Source organism: Bos indicus x Bos taurus, chromosome 4, assembly GCF_003369695.1.
Source record: "Bos indicus x Bos taurus breed Angus x Brahman F1 hybrid chromosome 4, Bos_hybrid_MaternalHap_v2.0, whole genome shotgun sequence".
NCBI classification, from domain to species: Eukaryota; Metazoa; Chordata; class Mammalia; order Artiodactyla; family Bovidae; genus Bos; species Bos indicus x Bos taurus.
Window position 1 is genome coordinate 114876560 of NC_040079.1, and position 27468 is coordinate 114904027.

Genomic DNA, 27468 nt, shown 5'->3' on the forward strand with positions numbered 1-27468 from the left:
CGGTTTGTATCTGAGCTGGTTTATATCTGCTCAGACCTTACACTATTCTGTCTGATACACAGAAGTGCACAGAAGTGCAGTCCCCGGGACGCCCCCGGGAACAGGGGTCCCTGGGGAGATGCTGTGTGCTGTGTTCCTCACTGAAAGTCAGACCACATGTTAGCAGTTCATGGGCTGGGAGGTTTAATCCAGAGGCCTGTTTGCCAGAGTGGCACCCAGTGTCTCCCTACATCATCCGAGGGCTGAGAACTTCTTCTTTGGTTCATGTGTGCAGACTTTTAATGTGCAGAATCAGTATTACTCAGAGCAGGCTGTAGGCGCCTGCTCGGACATTTCCTCGGCACTGTTTGGCCGCCCAGTGCATGGCCCCTTCTGGAGCTGAGCTCCCTGTGTGCTTGGCCCCCAGCCTGGGCCTTCCTCTCTCGGAGCCACATCTCTGCACACATTTCTGCACGTGGTCACCGCGGTGCAGTCAGCAACCCTGACAGCCCTCAGGGAGCCTGGCCCTGGCGGAGACGTCCAGGCAGGAGGGGCGGTGCTTACCTTCCAGGTCTTCATCCAGTTCTGCAAGGGTTTTCTGGAACTGTCCAGTCATGAATATTTCCTCATCCTCGTGTGAGGCTGGGGCAGCTTTTCTGTTTCTAGGGAAAACCAAGAAGAAAAGGGAGCATTCATTTAGCTCATTATTTATGTAACTGACTCTTTTCTGGAAATACCTGAGGCAGGTACAACTTAACGTCAGGCCATTCCATAGGCACTGCTGTCCTTGGAACGCCTGAGACAGATGTGGTGTGTGTCTGTGTGCGTGTGGATATGTGTGTGTGTGTGGTGCACAGCAACGACCACTCCAACAGTGAACTTCAGGGCAGCAGTGACCACCCCTCCTGCCGTGCCCCCTCCCCACGCCCACATGGCAGTGACTGGAGTCGGGGAGGGTGGGCAGGGAAGCAACTCCTGCACCCCGTGAGCCTTCCCACGTGGGTTCTTTTGCCCAGATCGTCCCATGGGAAGTCTCACAAGCAGTTAGAAGGCAATCAAGGTCATGATCGCCACTTCCCAGAGAAGTGACCATGTGCTGAGAGGCTAAGAGTGCAGCTGTCCCTACTCACAGGGGCTCCTGAGCCTGGGAGGGCTGCCACGGCTGTGTCCACAGGTGCCTCGCAGCCCTGCCACCAGGGTGTCCAGGGAGATGTCCCTACCTGCTGAGGAGAGCTGGGCTTTGCTTCTCTCCAGCCCTGGACAGTAGCATCTATGAGACAACAGCTGCCAAAGCAATTTGAGAGCAGCCCTTGGAGAGGCTCTGGTCTCTTTTGTCTCATGGTGCCAAGAACAGAGACATGTACAGGGTGATTGTTCCTCTTCTGCAAAAGCGGAAGGTCTTTCCCGCTGATCGTTAGACTCAAGGGCCAGTTTCCATTGTTACTAATCAGGCCGGGATAATGATGCATGAAATGTGCTTTGTACCGTCCTCACTTACATAGCAGAGCTTGTGTTCTGGTAAATGAGTCTTTCTTACTTGGTGACTGTGTCCCTTTGGGAGCCAGGAAGTGGCTTCCAGATCCAACTCAGCTAATGTCCTCTGACACGGCAGACAAAGGGCCCTGGCTGAGATGCGTGCGGCTATGGACCAATTAACGACGACCACAGAGGCACAAGACTTGCCTTTCCTGTTGCTTTGCCATAAGACTTAATTGGATGCATTTACTAAACTTGTATCTTTCTCTTCCACAGAATTTGATGGTTTAGATAAATTTAAGTTATATATTCAATCAAGTATATGGCAGAAAAGAATGGTAAGGGCTCTCTAAAGTAGTATTTGAAATGGAAAATAGTGTTTTTCAAAGGTTGGCTCCCTGTCTAGAATGGTTAAAGCCTAGTCAGACAAAATTATATCTACACTTTTCCTTCAGAGTATTTGCCTTCCCTTCAAAGTATGCAAAATCACATTGTTCTATGGGAATAGAATGATATCAATAAGAATTAAAAACTATAGCACATGGAATTACACTCAATATTTTATAATAACCTATAAGGGAAAAGAATCTGAAAAAGAATGTATATGTACATACATACATACATGTATGTATGTATGTATGAGGGCTTTCCTGGTGGTTCAGATGGTAAAGAATCTACCCACATTGCAGGAGACCCAGGTTCAATCATTCAATCCCTGGGTCAGGAAGATCCCTTGGAGAAGGGAATAGCAACTCACTGCAGTATTCTTGCCTGGAGAATCCCATGGACAGAAGAGCCTGGCAGGCTACAGTCCATGAGGTTGCAAAGAGTCAGACATGACTGAGTGACTAAATTCTATACATGTATACAATCATATGCATATTATACATATATAAGTAAATATATATGTGTAGTTACTTAACTGTACATCTGCATCTAATACATCATGATAGAGATCAAACCAGTCAATCCTAAAGGAAATTAACCCTGAATATTCACTGGAAGGACTGATGTTGAAGCTGAAGCTCCAATACTTTGGCCACTTGATTAAAGAGCCAACTCATTGGAAAAGACCCTGAGGCAGGGAAAGATTGAGAGCAGGAGGAGGAGGTGACAGAGGAGGAGATGGTTGGATAGAATCTCTGATTCAACGGACATGAGTCTGAGCAAACTCCATAAGATAGTGAAGGACAGGGAAGCCTGGCATGCTGCAATCCACAGGGTCGCAAAGAGTCAAGCAAGACTTAGTGACTAAACAAAATCAGCCATACTTCAATAAAAATAAAATAATATACTCTTAGAAGAAAATGAATTAAAAATAATTTAAGAGAAAAGGTCCACTGATGATATTACTTTATAAAAGGTAAACTAGAGAATGAAAATCATCTTGAACTGATGAAAATGCAAGGAATCTGAGACTCTTACACTTGTTGCTCCTGGTTTAAACTGGAAAGCAATGCAAACAGGTATATCAAGATGCAAAAACATAGTTTTAACTTTGTAGGACCTTTGGTTCATTAGCCTCTCTTCTGATAATTTGCCTTAATAATCCTGTGGAAGGAAAATATGAACCACCATGTTCATCGTATTCATGGGGCGATGTCTCCAGCTTCTGGCAGCAGGGAGTTCCCTCCCCTACTGCATTGATATGGATTATGATGTGGGGGTGGAAACACAGGTCACAGATGAAGCCCGCATGTTATGTGAAGAAATCAAGACATTCAGCTCCATCCAGGAGGGTCATGATGATCTAAAAGGAATCTGTGTCTGAAGACAAGGATGATGCAGAAATCTAGACACCACTACCAGCCAGTGTGATTTGTTGAAATGGATGGATTATGGCAAATATTTTATCCTTTCTCCTATGAAGTATGCTCTTTTGGGTACAAGGCAGCTTGAGTGATGAGGTGATTTTTTTCAAACAAGACAACATTTAAAATGATTCTTTGGTCCTCCTCGTGTCCGACTGTTTACAACCCCAGGGACTGTAGCCCACCAGGCTCCTCTGTCCATGGGATTCTCCAGGCAAGAATACTGGAGTGGGTTGCCCTTTCCTTCTCCAGGGGATCTTCCCCACCCAGAGACTGAACCCAGGTCTCCTGCAGCTCCTGCTCTGGGCAGGTGGGCTCTTTACCACTAGCGCCACCCAGGAAGCCCTCTAATGAGCACTAATTCCTTTATGAAAAGCAGTTTACATGTTTGTTGTACCATGCCCAATACACACAGTATGTTGTGTTTATAATTTTATTTTGCTGTCGAGAGCCTAGCAGTCCCAGTGATGATCCTAAAGCACTGTGTGACAGCCATAAATCCTCAAGGAGGCACTACAGCAGGGCCTGAGCTAGCCCTTCGCCATGCTCCTCCCACCCACACGCTGGCCTGAGCCGCCCTGTCAAACCATCAGTGGCCAAGCCCCAGGCTCAGAACTTCAGACCTGCTCTCTGCCTGCCCATCTCACCTCCCATCCAGGCCCTCTTGTGAAGTCTGGGGTCCCTACATCTAGTCCTCTGACCTCCACTTAGCTCAGCGGTCTTGCTCACCCCTTTCTTCCATCTGCCTCTTGTACAATCAGAGGTTTTCCCCAGACGCTCAACTCTACACTGTGCTGACATCCCCATCCACCTCTGGCCCACTCTTGCTCCTGACACCTTAGTGTGGACCTGATTCCCTGGGGCATTGTTTGTCCAGGAGGAGAGAGTGGACACCGACAGAAGCCACTGGCCTTGGGAGTGCTCTGGAGGGAGGGAACCCAGGTCCTCGACTGGTGCTTCTCCCAAGGCTGCTGGGGTGGGGCAAGGCGAGGCCTGTGACCACTTCACTTCTGCAGCTGGTGCCGCTCCTGATGCAAGGCAGAGGGGGGCCACCACTCTCTGGATTCTGGGCTTCTGCATGAATGGATTTTCTGGCCCAAAGATACCAGTGGTAATGTATCTATTTTGCTTTCAAACATAACAGCTTCAGGGAGGAGAGATTTAGCAGAATGCGCTTTTCGTTCCTCCCCCACCCCGTCCACGTCTACTAACTGACTATAAACCTTCCTCTCTTCCTGTAAGAACAAGCTAGGAGCACCGGGGCCCTGGGAGTACCAAGGGCAGCTTCTGCGGGCTTAGCAGGAGAGCCCTAGCATGTGTCCCAAAGAGGCACAGTTGGCCAGAAACACCACGGCCTCTTTTTAGCTGAAAGTCAGCTGCACAGGTGTTTTTCTCCCGGGTGTCATTCCTCATGCCCAGCACACACCCCGGTTTCTAATATAGGTTTCTTATTGACAGTTTGTTTTGGCTTGAGACCAAGAAAGCGAGGGCAAACAAGTGGTTATGATACCAGCTGCGTGTGTTGAATAAACATCACCAGCAGCCTTTCCTCCCACGGAAGGTGACTCCACAGAGAACACCGCCACGGGGACAGAGGGCGGTGCTGCCGGCTTCCACTGGAAGCACTCCCAGGAAGCGGAGCAGCCTCAGGGGGGCGTGGGGCTGGGGGCAGCAGGCCGCTGCCTTGGTGGGTCAGGGGCCGTGATGGGCTCGGCACCCCCTCCCGCAGGAGAGCCAACAGCACGCGTGAAATCAGTGCCCAGGCAAACAGGCGCCTTTCATTCTTTTCCTTTTTATATTAGAGAGAAAAAGGAGTGTGTGCAGACCTTCCCCACGCCAGCACATTAAATCATTTTCTTTTTGATGTGGCTAGGAAAGCTTCTGTAAATAATTTATCCAGTCACAGGAAAAAAAAAAAAAAAAAAAGTCTGAGAGGAAAAAGATGTCCTTTTCAGCTAGCAATTCAATTGCTGACGACAACCAAAACAACCCATGGGAATTCAAAACAATCACTTGATAAACTAAAGGCAAGAAGCCTGGGAAAATATACAGTTGATGACAGTCATATATGCTTAACTTCCGCATTCCATGTACAAATGGCCTTCTATTTACAAAGCTTCAGAGTTCTAGAACAATGGTGTCCAGTAGAAATGTAATATGAGCTACATGTGTAATTTGAAATCTTCTTGTAATCACATTAAAAAGGTGAAAAATAATAAGCAAGATTACTTTCCATTAAATATTTTAACATTAATTTTTTAATTAGTATGGTAGCCACTGTACCCACAGTATAGTCCCTTCCCTGCCCCCATCTTAAATGTTTTTAAATATAGTTACAAAGTTTTAGCATTCTGAAAGGTATTAAATGCTTCTAAATGCTCTTGCTGGCACAAAGATCCTTTAGTTACAAAACTGCAGTGTTCTAGAAGGTATACAATATATCTAAATGTTTCTGCGGTGACAGAGTTCTCACAGTTCAGGAAGTTTCAGGGTCCAGAGTGTATAAAATGTTTCTAAATGCTCTTATAGTTACAAAGTTCCTATAGTTACAAGGTTTTAGGATCTAGAATATATAGAATGTTTCTAAATGCTGCTAGAGTCACAAAGTTCCTTCCTAGAGGTAGGAAGTTGCAGAGTTCTAGAAAGTATAAAATATCTCTAGCCAGGACCAGAGCCAGTTTCTAGTCCCTCCACCCACGACCTGCACAGGCTCAGTTCCATAAATGTCTTGAAACCATCCACCCTTCAGACACTGGCACAGTTGCTCTCTTCCACAGCCCTCATGCCCACCACTCACAAAGAGGTGGGGGCTGAGAAGGAGCTTAGGGACTGCTAGGTGGAGGGTGGGCGGTCAGTGGACATTTAAAGGAGACACCCTTCCCCCAGAGAAGCTATAGCTTCTGTCTTTTGAGGCTCTGAACATGATTTCAGTGTGGTCTACTGTTGAAAAACAGAGCCTGATACCCACTTACCCAATCTCTCTCATTTACTCCTTATAGCATTCCTGTGGAACGAATGTTCCCAAAACAGACCCCAGGAGTGAGTTTCACAATATTGATATGCCGAGAGATGAACTGCCTGATTCCAGCAAGACTGCCTTTAGGATATGAGAATTTAGAAAGAGTGCTAGTTCCACCAGTATCCCTGTAAGCAGGTAGGAGGTGACAGCCCTCTGTCTCTCTCAACATCTTGTTGCTGTTTAGTCGTTCAGATGTGGCCGACACTTTGTGACCCCATAGACTGCAGCCCCCAGGCTCCTCTGTCCATGGGATTCTGCAGGCAAGAACACTGGAGCGGGTTGCCATTGCCCCCTCCACCTCCCCATCTAGCTACACACAAATGTGTGCATGTGTGTGCATGGCTTCTTTTCAGACCAAGATGTTATAAATAGTTAACCCAGGCAGATGGTCAGAGGTAGACACAGTTATAAGGATTCTTCAACAAATCAAGTTTCTGTCCTTCCTCAGGCAGTTTAAAATAAACAACATCAACGACAATAACGATAAAACCAGCCATCAATTTCTGAAGGCTAGCAATATGTCAGGCACCGTTCTAAGGGGGTGGTACCGCAGATCTCCACTGTGCTGACAATAAAACTGAAGTGAGAGGTCACGTCCCCGAACTACAACTAGGCATCGCCTCACACAGGCCAGAAGGGCCACCATCAAAAAGGTTACAAACAGTAAATGCTGGCGAGCACGTGGAGAAAAGGGAACCCTCCTACACTGTTGGCGGGGATGTAAATTGGTTGCAGCCACTACCGAGAACAACACGGAGGGTCTTTAAAATAGAAAAACAGAGTTAATATATGACCCAGTAATCCCCCTTCTGGGCATATACCCAGAGAAAATCATAATTCAAGAAGACGCACGTACTCCAATGTTCATTGCAGCACTATTTACAATAGCCACACTATGGAGGCAACCTAGATGTCCATCAACAGAGGAATGGATAAAGAAGATTTGGTAGATAGATAGATAGACAGAGACAGACACCTAAGGAAGAATGAAATAATGCCTTTTGCAGCAACATGGACGGACCTAGAGATTATCATATTAAGTAACATAAACTAGACAAAGATAATTATCACATGATATCACTTCTGTGTGGAATCTAAAAAAAAACAGGGTGATATAAATTAACTCATATACAAAACAGAAAAAGACCCACAGACACAGAAAACAAACATGTAGTTACCAAGTGGGGAACGAGGAGGAGGGATAAATTAGGAGCTTCGGATTGACATATAGACACCACTATACATAAAATAGATAACCAACAAGAGCCTACTGTATAGCACAGGGAACTACACTTGATGTTTTGTAATAAGCTACAAGGGACAAAATATGGAAAAAATAAGGGGAAAGCATATGAGAAAGAACAGATATAAATGTATAGCTGAATCATCGCCTGAAACTGACATAACTTGGTAGATCGACTGTGTTGTTGTTCAGTCGCTGTGTCACGTCCAACTCTTTGCAACCCCATGAACCGCAGCACGCCGGGCTTCCCTGTCCATCACCATCTCCTTGAGTTTGCTCAAACCCATTTCCATTGAGCCAGTGATGCCATCCAACCATCTCATCCTCTGTTGCCCCTTCTCTTCTTTCCCTCAATCTTTACCAATGAGTTGGGTCTTCACATCAGATGGCCAAAGTATTGGAGCTTTAGCTTCAGCATCAGTCCTTCCAATGAATATTCAGGGTTGATTTCCTTTAGGATGGACTGATTTGATCTCCTTGCTGTTGAAGGGACTCTCAAGAGTCTTCTCCAGCACCATAGTTTAAAAGTACCAATTCTTTGGTGCTCAGCCTTCTTTATGGTCCAACTCTCACATTCATACATGACTACTGGAAAAATCAAAGCTTTGACTAGATGAACCTTTGTTGGCAAAGTGATGTCTCTGCTTTTTAATACACTGTCTAGGTTGGTCATGGCTATTCTTCTAAGAAGCGAGAGGTCAAGTCACTGACTCAGGGCACCACCACCAGCAATGAGCAGATATGATGCCAGGTAGTCTGACCATGGACTTTCTAGTCTTCATGTTGAGTTGCTCTGTAAGTATGAGGAGAGTTGGCCTGCATCATACATGAAGGAAAGATGCGTTGGGAAGGAGAGCATATGTGGGCATCACGCCTCCTACTCAGGGCGGGACTGTGAAGAGGTCACTCCTAGGTGCCCTCAGGATGATGGGCCATCACCACGTGGCCTGAATTCTTCCTGAGGGAGGTTATTTACTATCTGTTATACATTTAGAGGGAGACTCTGAATTTGATGTCCCACTTGCTGAGTCAAATTTGAACTGAGAGCGTAGATTTATTTTGCAATGAAATTTATAACTGGACTTGATGCAAAACATACCATTTTCAGATCACAGCACACAAAGCGTACTCCAGTCATTCCCAAGCTTTCGTGTTTGCTCTCTTTAGAAGACGGGTGTTTATTCTCAAGACTTTCCAATTCAAAATCTTTGCTGCCACAGCATTAATTGGAGGCCAGCCAGTGCTACCCTTGAGGAAGGGGTAGCCATGACTTCAAGGAGCAGAGACTTCAAATTCAAGTGCATGAGCAGGAGCCATGCACTTTGTCACTGGACTGAATAGCTTAAGAAAAATGCTTTCAGTTGAGGCCAACACCATAGGCTCTCCTTGGACAGGCAGCAGAAGCTCTGCAGCAGTCTTTGCCTCCAATTTGGCAAAGTGGGACCCCTAGCCCAAAGAGTCTGGGTGACTGGGCTATCTACAGAAAGCAGACAGCAGAGGACGGAGAAACAGCCCAGCAACTGGAACTTTATAGACCTTACAAAATGGGGTCTTTGCAGGTCACAAAGGATATTCCACTGTTCCTTCCAATACTTAACGAATCCCTGTGTCAGAGGGGTGACAGTACTAAAGGGCACCCTGGCAAAGTTGAAAGCCACAAACACTCCTTATTTCCCCTTGGGGACAGGTCCCATGCCAGAGATTCTATAAGCTGGGGCACTTGAGTCTGTTGGGGATGGCTTCACCACCATCAGAACCCACATCCCACCTGGAGAGGCCCAGCTGTGCCTGTCACAGCAAAGGGTAACTTCTGTTTCCTGAGCCTCTGAGGCCTGGCACTCCAAGGATCGAGAGGCCTCACTATCACAGCCAGGCTCTAGATCATTGCAGGAAGAACATAAACACAAATGGCACCTTAGGATGAGCTGCAGTAACCAGGTGTTAGAATCATGCAGGGTGGAGCCAGGAGATGGATTCAGGGAGTGGCAGGAGGCACTGAGATCAGAGTGCCATCTCCTTCAAGGGGCCACCCTCTCTAAAGGTGGTCCAGGGGCATCCAGCACAGGAAGGGGGGGCTGGCAGGTTGAGCAAATACACGTCTGTCCCTGTTGCCCTGTCCATCTTCTCCTGGGGGCACAAGTGTGAGAAATCATGGTCTTTGTTATTACTGCATCTCTCAGTCGTTGAAGATGTGTGCTCCTGGGCAGAGCTCCAACACAGGGCCCTTTCTAGGGGGGCAAGGTCAAGACTACACCTCTGTGAACAGCAGCGGGCTCTGCTCTCCAACTATTTCAGCTCGATTCTGGGCTGTCAAGCCCCGAGCATAGGTTCTCTTCTCATTGAAGTAGTCTGGACACCTGAAATCATCTGCTCCATTGTGAATCACACACAATCTCCTGACATGGTCTCTGACCCGGACTGGTCAGCCCCTGTGACAGTCTGGCCAAACTCCCCTCCACCTTCAGCCTTCAGTGCCTTTTTGCTGGCCAGGCTTCCAATGCCCTAGTCTGTGGACAGGACCAAACAGCACATGCCTGGAGGCACCACTTATCAGGAGCAGTGCATGCCTTCTCTAGCCTCTCTATCTGGGGTGCATATGTGTAAATGCTGCATGATAGTATAAAGGATGACATAGGACAGCATCTCCCAAACGGTGCTAGCAGAACTTATTCTATAAGACATCAGAGGCTGAGCAGAGGTAGGATTCACACAGGTTGCTTTGCTGCAGAATTTGTAAGAGACTCTATACTCTTGTCTTCCAAGGGGAGAATATAGAAGTTCTAAAATTTATTCTGAAGAATTATTTTTCAAGAGATAGATCCCAGGAGATACCCAGATCATCACAGGGACTCCGCAGTTGCTAGATGAGTGAGCAGAGCATGACGTGCTGAGGTGTCGAGCACTCAGTGAAGCCCACATCTGGACCTGCCCGCTCAGCACACAGATGTGGGTTTTTTTTTTGGCCCTGAATGTTTGAAGTGGTTTCCAAGATTTAAAATTTGGGAGACCTCACAGAAAAAAATCTAGATTTCTGGCTTCTCTTCAAAAGCCAGTCACAGCGGCTCTATAATCTCTCAAGGTAACAACTGAAGGAAGCCATGGGCTTGCACTCTTTAGAGAAAACTTGTGCTTTTCCCTGCACCCTGTGACCTCTGCGTCTGTAACTCTTGCTTAACATAGTTGCCACAGATTTTAAGTAATCTTGACATCAGTAAATAAAGTTATGCATTTGGACAGAAAAATGTGATACACCCTGCTGAAGTCTCTGAGTACATCTGGTTTGTCAATGGAGATAACTCTTGTTTTTAAAAAGAAAAACTACAGACAGCCTATGAAAAATAATGGGCGGAGAGTTGATCCCGGCTCTGAGCAAACAAAGGAACAGGACAGACAGGGCAGCAGGCCTCAGAGATCGTTGTCATTCTCATTTGACTCTGAAGCCTAAAACTGGCAGGTTGGTGTGCCATGAAAATTCCTGGTGCTCCGGCTCCTAAATTAACAGTGATGATTTAGTCAATGGGTCCCCTCAATGGTCATTCAACAGGCACTGAACATACACACAGGTGCCCAGCAGCCACCACACCTGTGACAGGTAGAAGGCGGTATCTGCACAGGTATAAGCAAAATTCGAGGCTCAGCAAAGTTAAGTGGACCCACAAAGGCCAGGCAACTAGTCCCTGGTGGTGGGATTCCATGTGGGCATGTGAGGGTCCAGAACCCCCTCCTTCCCCTCCACATTACTCTCAAATTCAGCAGCGCCCCAGAGAAGAGAACAGATAAACATGACCGGCTCCCTGTTTGAATAAAACATCAGGTTCCAAAGACCCTGTGATTATTCTGGCTGTGGCAGCAGACAACATGATCATATTTGAAGGGAAGTCAGCAAGATTTTACCTCTGGGTTAATGCCAGGAAATCCACCAGGACTCTTGCATGAGCATCCCTGGGGATCGAAGTAACATATCTGATTAGTGTCAGATATAGAGCTCAAGGTGTACCAGCCTCATGCAAAACAACCAGACACTTCTGAAGATTACTAGAAAGCTATTCTCCTTTACATTTAAGTGGATGATGAAGGAAATGAAATAATTTTCCTCTGCAAACAGGCCAATCTCAGCTCAAGGTATCCAATATGGGCCAGAGGCAAAAGGGACCAATTGCAACCTTCTCATTTCTGGTCTAAAAAAATATGGTCTTGGAACTGTGCTTAAGACTAGAGAGCTTTACTGTTAGAGTGTGTATACAACCACCCAGGGAAATGCTTGTGATAAACTGATAGCTAAAAGCAAACCAAAATAAAAGAGTACTGACACTACAGTTAGATTAACCACACAGAGACTTGAGTGTTCATTTGGACAAAGCTGAAACAAAACATAAAAATATAAGGGCACTCACTCATTTTGGTGATCAACTTGCACTTAAAAAAAATCCTATTTTACTTCTATTAATGTTTCAAAACCGTGTGTGATTGGTTCTTAAAATTATCTTAAAGGTAAAAAAAGAGATTTTCATATTAAGTGAAGTAAGCCAGGCAGAGAAAGACGGGTATCATATGCTATTGCTTATATGTGGAATCTAAAAGAAGAAAAAAAATACAAATGACCTTGTTTCCAAAACAGCAAGAGACTTACAGACATAGAAAACAAACTTATGATTATGAAAGGGGAAAGGGGGTGGGGGGATAAATTAGGATGTTGGGATTAACATATACACGCTGCAATGTATAAAATAGATAAATGGCAAGGACCTACTGTATGTATAGTACAGTGAATTCTACTCAATATTTTGTAGTAACCTATAAGGGAAAAGAATCTGAAAAAGAATATGTGTGTGTGTGTGTGTGTGTGTGTGTGTGTATGCATATATAGGCTTCCCTGGTGGCTCACACAGTAAAGAATCTGCCTGGGATGCAGGAGACCTGGGTTCAATCCCTGGGTTGGGAAGATCCCCTGGAAAAGGGATTGGCAACCCACTCCAGTATTCTTGCCTGGAAAATCCTATGGACAGAGGAGCTGGCGGGCTACAGTCCATGGGGTCACAAAGAGTCAGACACCACTAAGTGACTAACACTTTCACTTTCACATGCATTTTTTGTGCTCCAAAATCACTGCAGTTGGTGACTGTAGCCATGAAACTAAAAGACACTTACTCCTTGGAAGGAAAGTTATGACCAACCTAGATAGCATATTAAAAAGCAGAGACATTACTTTGTCAACAAAGGTCCATCTTGTCAAGGCTATGGTTTTTCCAGTGGTCATGTACGGATGTGAGAGTTGGACTATAAAGAAAGCTGAGTGCCAAAGAATTGATGCTTTTGAACTGTGGTGTTGGAGAAGACTCTTGAGAGTCCCTTGGACTGCAAGGAGATCCAACCAGTCCATCCTAAAGGAGACCAGTCCTGAGTGTTCATTGGAAGGACTGATGTTGAAGCTGAAACTCCAATTCTTTGGCCACCTGATGTGAAGAGCTGACTCATTTGAAAAGACCCTGATGCTGGGAAGACTGAGGGCAGGAGGAGAAGGGGATGACAGAGGATGAGATGGTTGGATGGCATCACTGAGTGGATAGATATGGGTTTGGGTGGACTCTGGGAGTTGGTGATGGACAGGGAGGCCTGGCGTGCTGCAGTTCTTGGGGTTGCAAAGAGTCGGACACGACTGAGTGACTGAACTGAGCTGAACTAATATACATACCATATATATGCGTGTATACATATATAAAATATATGTGTGTATATACGTAAATGAATCACTCTACACCTGAAGCTAACATGGTATACTTTAATAACAAAAAAGGAGGAGGAGATGCTGAGGATTAACCTGCCTTTCTAATTAAGAATGAAGTAAGGAATTGTAACAGGGCACTGATGCAGAGACATATTAACCAGTCTATGGAAAGAGTACAAGGAACAGAACGATGTGTATATGGAAACTTGATAGAGGACTGACATGGAACTAGGAATCAGTGGGGAAAATAGATTCATTCTTCACATCACACCTGAAAATAAACTCCAGGCGAACAAGAAGCCCAAAGGTGAGAAAGCAACATTGAAGCTTTTACAAGAAATTCTGATAATCGTTAGTCCTCTGCAGTATGAGAAGGATCTCTCAAATATTCAAATATCATAAACATTCCAGAGAAGGAGGACAAATTCAACAATATTCAAATCAAAAAGCATTTTTATACAATAAAATAAAACAAAGCTAAATTGAAGCCACAGTATTAGAGACTTTTTGTGTATATATAACTAAGGAGACATTAATGATTAAGAAAAAAGTAACATCCCCAAGTTTTGTAAAAAAATGGTTGTGAAAGGACAATTCATAGAAGAGGAAACTGACTTTGTAACATACATATGACAAGATGCTCATCCTTACTAATCAGTCGTGTATCTTAAAGCCATGAGACGCCACTTGGCATTGAGAGGAGTGCAGTGCTTCAGACGCCCGCTCGTCCGCATACTGGTGTGAAGGTTGACGGGCAGGGCTCTACAGACAGCTGGAGGGCGTGGTCAGCAGGTCATCATTTCGGACAGCAATTTGCCAATATTCCAAAAAGCTGAATTTTCTCTGAAGGCCTAATCATCCTCTTCTAAAAAACTCTATCCATAAATGGACATATACATACAACTTGCTCATTGACTCCAGGGGTGAAAAACCAGAACGGCTCAAGTGTCATAAAGAACTGGATGAGGGAGTGAACTCATGACACACACGTCACCAGGGACAAATCGTAAACACGTGATATTGCGGAAACAGGTTATGGTGCTGTTTGTATGAAAGGTAAATGTGAACAAGCTGACACTATGCATTATTTATAAATACCTGAATAGCTAGACACAGCATGAAGACAGAACCACGTGCAACACATCCCCAGTCAGGCTCCTCACTATGGAGCCCTGGCTGGCTCACTGGGACAAAGGCCTCCATCCTTTGAGGCTGGAGGGGACCCCCCTTCCCAGCCGGCCCATGCCTCACCTCAGATGCCGGTTCTCAGAGCTGCTCCTCTCCCACAAGGGGCTCTTCGGGGGGCCCGGCTCTGGCGTCCCAGCCAGGTCCTGGTCGCTGCAGTCCTCCCGGTCTGTGCTCCACCTGTCTTTGGATTTCATGCTGTCGTGCTGGGAATCCAGGGACACGATGTCCGAGGGGGAGCTCATCACACCTGAGTCCTCTGTGGTGTCCTCTGAGGCAAAGCAGCTGCTGACAGACACGGTCTCCTCAGCCTCCGATGGCACTGGGGGGGCCCCGTCCACACTGCAGGGACCGCCGGGCCCCATGGACAGGCTCACTGGACGAGACACACAAGGGGAGGTCAGCCGCCGCGCCAGTGAGCTCCCCCGGCCTGACTCACCTGAAACCGCATCTGTGATGGGAGCAACATTTTCCCTCAAAAATCAGCATATTTTCAATTAACCTTTGAGATTTTCATCCTGTACATAACTATAGGTAAGTGTGTGTGTGTGTTAGTTGCTCAGTCGTGTCTGACTCTGTGGGACCCTACGGACTGTAGCCCTTCAGGCTCCTCTGTCCATGGTTCTCCAGGCAAGAATACTGGAGTGGGTTGCCATTTCCTTCTCTAGGGAATCTTCCCAATTCAGGGATTGAACCCAGGTCTCCTGCATTGCAGGCAGATTCTTTACCATCTGAGCTACCAGGGAAGCCTGACTGTGGGTAAACATTAAAAAAATTCAGACTAACAGCATGATGAATGCAATTGTTTCTAGTCTGATCCTTGGCTTAACAGAAGTTGTTTGAACATGAATATTTTTTCTTTTAAATTAAGATTTTCAAAATGGAAACAAAGTACAAAAATAACTAATCTTGTTCAGGAACTTCTAACAAATATTCCTCAGGAACATGTGCAATTTTTCTTACTGTATTAATGACACTTTTCATCAGTGTCTGGCTCTCCCTTTATTTTTATACATGAGACAGTAAGATACGGTTTAAATAAGAGATGTTCTTAGAAGAGAACCCTCAAGTAAAATTTAAAAGAACAAGGACAAAAGCATCCTTGGTTGAGGTTACTGGCTCCTGAGCTCTGAATATGCACAACGTAGGGGAGCAGAAGGAATCAATGCACAGAGCTGCAACTCACTGTGGAGGCCTGACATTCCACCCAACTTGAATTGAGATGCTGGAGGCACGTATGTCCAGACATCATGAGGGACAGTCTGTGTAACGAAAGTGAGGGATCCATTTTTCTGATACTGAGCATTGAGGTGGTCTAAGACTGTTCACTGAAAGCTCCACACTTGGAGCGGAAGCCCCCTAATACTGAGGTGGGAGGACAGGTGTCTAGAACTCTGGCCCAACTGCAGACCAGAGGTGTGTGTTTTCACTGAACATAGAAATAGCTTTTAAACCTCAAGACATATGATCTACATGCTGCTCGTGGTCATCCAGGAAATAGCGATTGTGTTGTGCTGTGGTTTCAGTGTGTTTTTTTTGAAAATCATTCCTTCGGTAAGTAAGTTGTTGGACGCCTAAAATGGATCAAGACCACACACATGCTGAGTGTAAACTCCACAGACTTGGACAATGACAGACAAGCGACACAATAATCACACTCAAGACAGTGAATATGTTAACCAGACAGCAGAAGAGACAGAGAATGAAGAAAACCAAAAGAACACCAAGGAGAAAATTCCTTGAGGTGTTGCTTTCTCTGAGATCCCGCAAATAAACAAAAGAATGAGAATAAAAACTGCCAGTTAACAAAAGAGCTCACAAAAAAAGATCAGAAACACGAGGGAGGGATTGTTTAGAGACGCGAATGCGCAAGGCAGTGTATCTGAACGCAGTGAACGCTTCTGAACAAGAACCTCTTTCTCTTAGCTTTCTTCCTGTCTTTTGTTGCAAGGCTCTTAATTAGAGGGCAAATACAGAGAAGAAACACTGCCTGCAGATTAATACCACCAAAGCCTTTTCTGCCAGGGGTCTGCTGAGACGCAATCACACTCAGATGCTGTGCACCAGCTGCTTTGTCCACACAGCTGGCGACTCTACCTGACTCGTCACTCCTGCCAACCCCACTCAAAGCTGCTCCCTTGCCTGGCCGTCAATGGCGGCCCTGACGGCTGAGCAGACTCTGGTTTCCTGCTTTCTCTTGGTCACCATCACTGAACAAGTAGGTCAATCAAACTAACACTTTTTCTCTGCAATGTAAAAAGAGCACAGTGATGGAGCATACAGGTTTCTGGCCACAGAGACCTGGATTCAAACCCAAGGAGGGCGGTTGACTGGTTGCCTGGGGGCACATACCTGGACCCTCTGCCTCAGTTTCTCCCAGGAGAGGATGTGGTGATCCTCCCACAGGCATGGACTGAGATGAGGACCAGGTGTGAAGCCAGCCCACTGCCTGGTGGCCCTGGCATGTCTCCACAGCAGAGTGCATGCCAGGTTGGGAAGGGCCCCCTGATTGGACTTGGGGACACAGGTCCACAGGTCTCAGCTTCTGGTGACTCGCAGTTTACGGGGGACAGACAAGTACACCAACACTGGCAGTGCCACGTGCTGAGACCAACACCGGGGGTGTTTGCACAGGTGGAGGGCTGGACTGGTCATAGGGAGGTCTCAGCACAGAGCAGGTTCTGGATAAGTGCTCAGCCCAGTCCTGCCCCCACTGCTCCAGCAGGCATCACTCAAGTAAAGTGACCTCAAGAGACCTGCTACTTGAGGAAACACTGGGGCAGCACCCCCCACCTTGGGGTAACACTAGAACCACCTGCTGTGAGCAGGCTTCCATGCACTCACGTGTCCTGGAAACTCAAAAGGCATTTGTGGTAAGGGAGGACTTCGTCTGCCCCTTTTGATCTGGTTATAAGATTGAGGATGCTTGTCTGGGCTTGTTTTATATCCCTCAGAAGTTTTGAGGTAAAAATTGTTGTGAATCCCCAGACTCAATCCAGCCAATGGCAAATGCTTAGTCAGCAAGAGGTGAGCAGTCTCTACCCAGTTGGATGTGTTAAACCACTGAAACTCACTGTGAAGGGTATGAGTGCCTGTGCACCCCTCTTCCCAAGTGAGTCCTCTAATTCTGGAGGACGACCTTCCCCAGGGCCCAGGGTTCTCTGTCCTCGAACCTGACGGACAGGTGTCGGTGAGGGCCCACCCATATGCCTGCTCCAGGACACAGAGCCCGCGCTGGGCGGCAGGCGAGGGGACCTGCTCTCAGGGAGCCTGCAGTGTATGGTGGGGATGGTCACACAGGGTCAGAAGGGCAGCTGCCTAAACGCCCAAGGGGGAAGGAACAGGGGTGAGAGCATCTCCAGCCTGCAAGTGTCATAAGCACCAGTGAGAGGGGGGAGAGTGAGGATGGGAAGATGCTCAGAGCACAGGGTGGGTCTTCCAGTCAGAAAGAGAAACAGCTCTTGCAAAGGCTCAAGACTCCTGTGAACCATTTTGGGGGGAGCTTTTTTTTTGAACTAAAGAAATAAACCTTTTTTTGAACTAAAAAGTTATTACTGCAGAATTTTTGCAAATGTGGAAAAGCACAATCTATTTTTAGCAGATACCAAATACAAATTCATAATTAAATCATCTTCCAAATAAATAGCCACAGAGCCCAAGTCAGGAAATTTAATGCTTCCATTGTCCTCCACCTGAATTATATAATCCCATAGCTCAAATGCCATTACAGCTAACTGCAAGCTTTGGAAAATTCTCAAGCTTGGGTGTAAAGCAGAAAGTGCTAACCTAAGATTGCATGCATGCGTACTCAGTTGTATCCAAACTCTTTGTGACCCCATGGACTGTAGCCCATCAGGCTGCTCTGTCCATGGGATTTCCTAGGCAAGAATGCTGGAATGGGTTGCCATCTCCTTCCAGGGGGTCTTCTGACTCAAGGATCAAACCTGAGTCTCCTGTGTCTCCCACACTGGCACGTTACCACTGCGCCACCTGGGAAGCTCAACTTAAGGCTACTAATTCCTTGAGCTGAACACAATCATTTCAGTTTGGCATGAGTCCCACTGGGTTTTTCTTTCATAAAGTCACCCAAGAAAATTCCAAACACCAAATGTAAATATCTTTCAGGTATTTTTGTTATGGATTCGTTTTTATTACTTTTTTAAATCAAAGATCTTGTATCTTATGATGTTGCTTATTTCCTGGTCATTATGAAAGGAAATTGGTCAAGAGTCTGTTTCACCAGGTTTATCTGCCTAAAGAAAATGTCTCAACAAAAGACTAATCTCTTCCTCATCTCATCACGACACCTATGGCTCCCTTTCACAAGCCGACAAGCCATGCTCCCATCTCCTGTCTCAACCCATCTTGATTTAGTTCCCTTTGGTCTATGCATTGGGAATAAAGGGCAAAATAAAGTAGCTACAGGTGGGTGCTGTAGAACTACTGGGGTCAAACTGACCTGGTGTGTGTCAGTAATTTTTGTCATATACACCCCAAACTAATTTTGAACCGTGTATTCCCACCTACCGGAGAAGGCAATGGCACCCTACTCCAGTACTGTTGCCTGGAAAATCCCATGGACAGAGGAGCCTGGTAGGTTGCAGTCCATGAGGTCGCTAAGAGGCGGACACGAGTGAGTGACTTCCCTTTCACTTTTCACTTTGATACACTGGAGAAGGAAATGGCAACCCACTCCAGTGTTCTTGCCTGGAGAATCCCAGGGATGGGGAAGCCTGGTGGGCTCCCGTCTATGGGGTCGCACAGAGTCGGACATGACTGAAATGACTTAGCAGCAGCAGCAGCAGCATGCCCACCTACTCTTTAACTGACATTTGAAAATATCCATCATGAGTTCAACTAGTTACAACAGATGTGACTTCATTGTAATTATTATTTAAATGTTTAATTATTTTACAAAACATAATAAAAGGCATCTGAACATGATAGTGTCTTGATGTCCAGAACCCAGCATGTAAATTGGATGAGCAGTTCTCCCTTTAAGAGGTAGCTTCTAGAGCACAGCTCTTCTTTCTGGAATTTACTCCCCTCTCCCACACCACAAGAATCTCACCTCATCCTCAATGAACGTACTTTGTGCTTGAGAGCTTTCCTACTGATTAAATAAAAAATATATATAAATTAAAATGCAATTTTTATTTCCTCTCTCAACAGAAGGTAGTGATTTTTTTCCTTTACCGGGAAGTGAGCATTGTAATCATGAACAGGAACGAGCCAATAAAAATTACATGAGTATTTTAGAAATGTTGACATTTCTTAAACAAAAAGGCAAAGTGACATTAGAAATGCATCTGTAATGACTCAGATTAGGCTTTTTTCAACTAATTCCTTAAAAGTGACTGGATACTTAGTACTAGAGCAAGGCAGGGTTTGCTATTAATACAGTTCACATTTTTCATTCTTATCACTATGCTATGCTAAGTCACTTCAGTCATGTCTGACTCGGTGCGACTCCATAGACAGCAGCCCACCAGGCTCCCCCGTCCCTGGAATTCTCCAGGCAAGAACGCTGGAGTGGGTTGACATTTCCTTCTCCAATGCATGAAAGTGAAAAGTGAAAGTGAAGTCGCTTATCACTATTAACACATTATAAATCAGAGATGTATTATTAGATATTTTGTTATCCAAATGTTATTGACTAGAGATGTGTCAATATCACTTATTAACAAATCGTTGATCACAGGTATTAGTTTCTGCAAAAATGCCCCAGGTCAATAATGACTTAAGAAACTGAAAAACTTACTCACACGAGTAAGTTGAAGCGAATTAAGTTTTGCTATAGTGACATCCCTCAGCTCAGTTTTTAGAACTTTGACTCTATTACACATCACTTGATCGGCCACAAAATTTATGTTCAATGACATATTAATCGACAGTTTGCTCAGACCCTTTATCCATTTGGTTGGAAAGAAAACTTGGAAACCACCTGACATTCAACAGGACTATCCACCTGCTCAGGTCTCCAGCAGGAAGGCTGTGGGTGCTTCTGTCAGGCAACAGGGTAAGGTCCGCCCTCCTCAGGGAACCATATGCAAGTGAGCTTCCTGGTGGATGGCAGCTTGGCATGTCTTTTGTGGTAGGGGAGAAGAGCATCCAGCAGAGGGGAGCTGGGAGGACCCCTGCCCAGGTGCTGCCTGCTGTGAGCTCTCAGGTACTTCAGTTCTAGGAAAGAATGCCTGTGGACACATAGCATCTGGGTACAGATTCCCTTGGAAAGCTTTATGGTCTCCCAGGACAGCATATTCCCAGGTCAAATCCGCCAACACACACAGAAGAGGTGAGTCAGTTTATGGACGGGAGGGGAACACGTGGAACCTGCCATGGGAAGACAGACAGGGGGCATTCTTCTACCTGGAGGAGATGGAAAGGGGCCAGCACCTGAGTCTTGAAACAAGCAGAGGAGAGGCAGGCGGAGGAGGACAGTGAGACTAGAGGATGAGCGGAGTCAGACACACAGGCAGAGTGGGAGGCGGTGTGTACTGGGTGGCTGGGCTGTGTGCTGTGTCTTACATGGCTTACGTGGCTGTGTTAGCACCCGCATGCAGATGTCAGCAGGGGGCGCGGCAGACGGCTGGCCTCAGTTCTGGCTACCTTCTTCTCCTGTTATCTATTCTTTCACTACAGTTTCCTCAAGGTGAAGTTTACCTATTTATTCCTCTATGAATTGACAGTCTCTTTCCCTGGATGGGCACCATTTAGTATTTTATATTTGGAAAAGAATATAAAAAAGAATGTGTATATCTATCTATCTATATATATGTATAACTGAATCACTTTGCTATACAGTGGAAAATAACACATTATAAATAAACTATACTTCAATAAATACTTATTATATAAAAAACATTTTGTATTAACAGTTTAGTCCAAAAGCCCCACAGACCTAGGATCCTCAACTATATTGATGAAGATAACAATGCAGCCAGTTCAACATAGAGCAGTACATGAATACATATGTTTTTCAAGAAGGCAGGATAATAAAGATCTTGAAATCATTTGTGGATCTAAAATTGACCTGAATTCTTTGAAGAGTCACGTAATGTACTCTTGGCTTCAATCAATCTGTACTTCTCCAAAGCCTGAACCATAACCTAATCCTAGAATCCTAATGTGCCAGTTAGAGACACAGAGAAGGTCCCTGGTTTTCCCGTAGTAAGAGAGGGCTGCTCTCAGATTGCCCTTCTCTGAAAGCCTACAGAGGCGCCAGCGGTGTCTTCTGTCTTTTCCGCACCGCCCCTTCCCTGACTGTGCCATATGAGTTCCTCCTTCCTGGAGCTAACCTTGTTTGCAACAGCTGGGAAGGTCTAACTGCCCCTCACAACTCCTGGCTGCTGGGTTGGTGTGTGAGATGAACCCAAACCTGGCCAATCAAGCATTGTGCAAGATGGGCATGTGTCTCAAGCTGGACCAATCAAGGCCTTTCTCAGGGCCCTCCTGCCACAGCTACTGGGCAAGTGGCCTCACTGGGCTGGAACCCATGGAGGGGGAGGAGGCCTGGATTACTTACAGCCATCTGGACCGGCACATGGGGAGGGCTTGTCCACAGACAGACAGGAGCACAGGCCTAGGACAGCGTTTGGGCTTGGGGACCCTGCTGTGACCACAATAAGGATGTATTTCCTAAAATTCCCAGTTAGGTAAGCAAAAGAAATTTCAAAAAAACCCACTTGTTTGTAACTAGTTCAAAATACATTTCTTGGAATTAAATAGTCTTGTCTAATAAATGTCTAAACTGCCCTGAATTTTGCACGAATACATAGATACACACACACACACAGTTCATATTATGGTGTTTCCATTACAGGAACTTTAATTTTAAACTATGTATATTAACTGTGACAGCTGCACAGCATGTTTCCCTTTCCTGGATTTATTTTTCAGTATTCAGATTACAGCTTCTAGTAATTCTAATTTTGGAATAATCCAGTTTAGGATCTAGTTTACTTTCTAAGGCCTCTGGTATCTGAAGACTGTCTTCACTTAATCCTTCACTATCAATATGGCTAAACTGAAGTAAGTTCATATCAAAACCCTCAAGACCACATTCTTAGCACCACTGTTTCCTGGCATCTTGTCTCACAAATGAGAACACATGTGCCAGCAGGATTCTTACTGACTGTATACAGCCTTATCTCTAGAAGCTAGTAAGATTCTCCTCTTCATCCACGAATACTCAAGATTTCACCAAAAAAAGTGTGTCTAAAAGCCTATGACTCTATGCCTGCATGCCTTCAGTTGTGTCCGACTCTTTGGGACCCTCTGGACTGAAGCCCACCAGTCTCCTCTGTCCATGGGATTCTCCAGGCAAGAACACTGGAGTGGGTTGCCATTTCCTCCTTCAGGGGATTTTCCCAGCCAGGGATCAAACCTGCCTCTCTTTTGTCTCCTGCATTGGCAGGCAGATTCTTTTATCACTAGGGCCACGTGGGAAGCCTGTATGTCCCTAAGGATGGGTATTAACTTCTAAGAACTTTTAGATGCTCTTTTTTCATGTGTTTTTCAATACAGCCCGCTCTTGTTTTACGTATGTAATAATCCATTAAAATTTTCTGAAGCAATAACTACAAATACATATTTTAAAGTTCTACTCTATTGCCTAAAGTCATTCTGCGTTTTTTTGAAGTTGGTTCCTCTGATCAGTTTGTGGTCCTTTTCCAAAACATTGAAAAAAATTTTATTTAGTAATTCTTGACTAGTTTCCTGTGCTAATCTTTTGTACACGTGGCCATCACTGGTGCCTTAGGATAGAGCAGACAGCTTTCTGGAGGATTGGGCTGAGCAGAGTCCCACAGGGCAAGAAGGAAGCCACTCTTTGGGGAGGACTCCATCTGGACTGGGTGGCTGGTTCCTCGCAGTAGCCACAACACTGACCTGGGCTGATGATTCTCAGACTCAATTCAGCCATACTGAGACTAAAGTTTCATTTTGTTTTCATGTGCCTGTTGTAGCAAATAGCTAAAAAGAACTCCTCCTCCACAGTGATGTCATGGCTTTAAGAATAGCCTGGGATACTAGACTGTTGGCTAACAACAATCAGATATTACAGTTCAACCTTGATATTTGAAACCATAAGGATAGTGGGTTTAGATATTCTGCAATGTCCACATAGGTAATATTTACATAATTCCTGATTTATCTAGTGTCCTTTGCAGTATGAAAATAATTATTCATATTTTGCAAATTATAAAAAAAGCCCCAGCCAACAAATGATTTCACATATCCCTGAGGGTATGTGTTATTACAGACACATACTTTGCCAGGCCCATGAACAGGATAAGTCCATTCAAAATCAAACAAAACCATGTATTAAGCAAAAGTCAAACCAAGGTTCTTACACCAAGAAAATCTGAGATGACTTTTGCTGAGAATACCTACATTTAAATGTTTTAAAATTTTTTCTTACATGTTCTATGGAACAAGTCTTGGTTGCATTTGTTCAGAGATTTTAATATATTATAAAATATTTTTGATAAAAAGACTCAGCCCTCTTTTGCATGTGTAATTCTGGGGCCTCACCTCTGGGATGAGGATGGTAGTTCCTGCTATCAGGAACGAAGCTGGTGCTTCAGTGTGCGTCATCAAAACAGAAACCCTGTCCCAGGTTGTCTAGGACACTCAAGATGGGAAACGCATTTGATCAGCAGCTCAGAAAAGGTGAAGTTCAGGGACTGGCCAAGTTGCCAAACTGAGTCGACTATGAGTCAGGCCTGGTAGGAAGCACAGGTGAGTCGCCTGCCTTCTTGACAGGCAGTCTAAGAAAAATACCATCTGCTGCTCTGCTAGATTCTCCCAAGCTCTATTCCTTTGTCATCAGAACCCCAGAGAACAAAGCATGTGGCCTGCTTTGGCTTAGTTTTCTGTAAAGCACTGTTCAGCCATTGCCAGTGAAGTTGACATGAAAATGACCAAATGAAGAACGTTTTGCATCTGATGGAGAAACTATCATAGTACTCAGTGTCTTTTAAAAAAGCATCCCTTTTAATTTGTCCTAAAGTTTAGATCTTCTTTCCCTCCTTTTGGAGAAGGCAATGGCAACCCACTCCAGTGCTCTTGCCTGGAGAATCCCAGGGACGGGGGAGCCTGGTGGGCTCCCGTCTATGGGGTCACACAGAGTTGAACACAACTGAAGTGACTTAGCATGTATTCCCTCCTTTTGATTAAATGAATGCCTTACTATTTGGTCGAGTGTCCACCTGCCTGGCTTTTCTGCCTGATGCCCAGGAAGGTCAGGAGCAAAGTTAGTCTTTTTTAGAATTTCGCATGGATTCTCCCCAGTACTTCAGTTTTCATCACAAGTATCCCTAAGTTCTCTGGTGTTTACTCTTAAGCACTTTAGGAAATAAGGATTTTTAAAATAGCATATATATATACATGTATGTATATATATATACACACATATATTCATATGTATATATGTGATATACACACATATGTTTATGTAATATAAAATAAACAATACATTTCTTATTATTTTGAATGTTTAAAATAAACAGTATCAGGGAGGTGGCCAACAGTGTGGAGTATGAAGACCTTAGGCTCACCTCTCTCAATGCGCACACCAAAACTGCAAGAACCTAGAGCAACTATCTGTAAGAACAACCTTCAGACAACTAGAAGAAATTTTCCATGACTGGAGGCACAGAGAAGGCTCCACAATGAGATGGGCAGAAGGGGTGGGCATACAGTAAACTCAGAGCCACACCACTAGGTTGGTGACTCACAAATGGGAAGAATATCACGATTCATGGATGGAGGGTCTGAGCCCCACACTGGGCTCCCTGCCTAGGGGTCCTGCCCCAAGACAAGCACCCAGAACGTCTGGGTGCTTTGTTAAAACAGCAGCCCAGTCACCCCTCTCCCTAAGGAGCTTCTAAATCAGTGGTCCGGGCTTGGGGCTGAAACGGCATTTCTTACATGCTCCCAGGTGATGCTGAAGCTGCTGGCCCAGGCCCACACTAGGGGAAGTGCTTCCCCAAACGCCTCACCAGGGCACATGGCCAGCTTGCTGTCTGCCTTACTCGACTAAGCCTCAGTGAAGGACAATTTGAATTCAAACCTATTCATCACCTCCTGAGACCAAACCCCCTTCATTCCTTTTTTCTGAAGACAGTGACTTCTCTAACAAGGGTCCTGGAGTTACTGAACAGACCACTCTTGAAAAGTCACATTCAATGCTTGTGCTCAAAACACCAGAGTTTCCCTCCCTTTTTAAACTATTAGAGTCTACTTTCTGTCTCAATGTTCTTCCCATGTCCCATTTCATGGGAAGTCACCACCACAGGATGTCCGCAACAGAGTTAAAAGTGACATTTTCCTCAAGACAGCAGAATGAACATAATAGTTGTGGAAATTATATTGGAATGTAGCCAGTCAATTGGTGAAGTGGTAAAGAATCTGCCTGCCAATGCAGGAGACATGAGATCAGTTTGATCCCTGGGTCAGGAAGATGCCCTGGAGAAGGAAATGGCAACCCACTTCAGTATTCTTGCCTGGGAAATCCCATGGACAGAGGAGCCTGGGGGTCTACAGTCCATGGGGTTGCATAGAGTCAGACATGACTGAGCGATTGAGCGTGCACACACATATTAGAATAGTCTCAGAAACAGCGAGTGAGGAAGTGGCACAAAACATCCCAGATGGCTGTAAAATACGCCTGAGATGAGAAGGAAAGAACTCACATTGGGGGAGGGGGAGGAGCAGCAAGGACTCCCAGGTTCTGCTTTGAGGCAGGAGGCGTCTCACATGCAGAGTCCAGGGAAGTGGGTCTGGAGATGCCAGGACACAGATGCAAAGCAGCAACGGCGAGAGGCTAACAGGCAGGGAGGCCAGGGGTCTCCAATGGAGGAAATAGGCTGCAAGTGTCAGACATTTTTATCTCTCTTTTAAGTGGCAGGAGGAAACAAACTAGTGATATATTTTTCCCCTTCTCTACACAAATTTAAAAAGAGGTCTCTCTTAAAACACTGTGTTGCCATAATGACACATGGTTCCTCCTGAACTTAACTTTTCTCAAATTTAGAGTTAACTGATGCATTTTTCTTACAGAAATGTTTGTCTTAAGCTATGTTAATGTGCTGTGCATTTACCTCAAACTCTGTCTTCAAGTCGGTTCCCCTAAAGGCTCAGAACTGACTTGAAAACCAGTATGTTATCCTCATACATGGTTCTCCTAATCCATGTAGACGGAACTATTTGTATGGTAGTCTGCCTTTATACAAGACTCAAGTCAATTGTTTTATGGCCCGGGATGACTCGCCCGGTGCCAAGATTATTTCAAAATGCATCTTGCAGGTGAGGGGCCTGGTGCCATTCTCTGAGTTTTGAGACATTCCTTTCTTTCGTTAACAGACTGCTAGTAACTATATAACATCCAGCTAAAGACTAGCAGGCGGGTATAATCTCTGCCCCCTTCTGATGTCTATGTCAGAAGCTTTCTCTATCTCCTTTATACTTACATAAAACTATTACACAAAAGCTCTGAGCAATCAAGCCTCGTCTCTGGCTCCGGATTGAATTCTTCTCCTCTGGAGGCCAAGAATCTCGGCGTGTTTTGTGGTTCAGAAACAATCTTTCAACGGGACCCACAGGTCACTGTGTCCAAACATTCTCCCAAAGCTAGAAGCTGCCACCTCCAAGAGTCATCTGGGGAGCAGAGGGCCTTGCAATGACGGAAGGAAAGTCTGAGTCTCCAGGGCTCCATTCCCTGCATGTGCACCTTGGCCCCAAACCCCAACAGCCTAGCCAAACAAGGTGGTTATATTTGCCTCATTATTTGTATAAACTGCCTGAGGATTGAATAGCACAGATGTGAAGATGGCATCTTCAAAATGTCATCTGGGTCTGGACTAATGTATAAAACATTTTTATTTATCAATTTTTAAATTTTTAGATCTATTTACTTATTATTGGAGTACAGTGGATTTACAAGGTCTTTTTAGCTTTAGGTTTACAGCAAAGTGATTCAGATACACACACACACACACACACACACACACATGTATATTCTATTTCA

At 45.2% G+C, this 27468-nt stretch overlaps 1 protein-coding gene across 3 annotated transcripts in view; it reads right to left on the reverse strand.

Moving 5' to 3' along the window:
* The window catches only part of COBL (cordon-bleu WH2 repeat protein), a 299076-nt gene that overhangs the window by 23241 nt on the left and 248367 nt on the right, over positions 1-27468 (reverse strand). For all 3 annotated transcript variants that reach the window (XM_027540263.1, XM_027540264.1, XM_027540262.1), the window contains 2 exons: positions 14505-14814; positions 544-641 (listed from right to left, as the gene is read on the reverse strand). In XM_027540263.1, coding sequence (XP_027396064.1) covers positions 544-641; positions 14505-14814 — 408 coding nt within the window. The remainder of the gene's footprint in view (positions 1-543; positions 642-14504; positions 14815-27468) is intronic.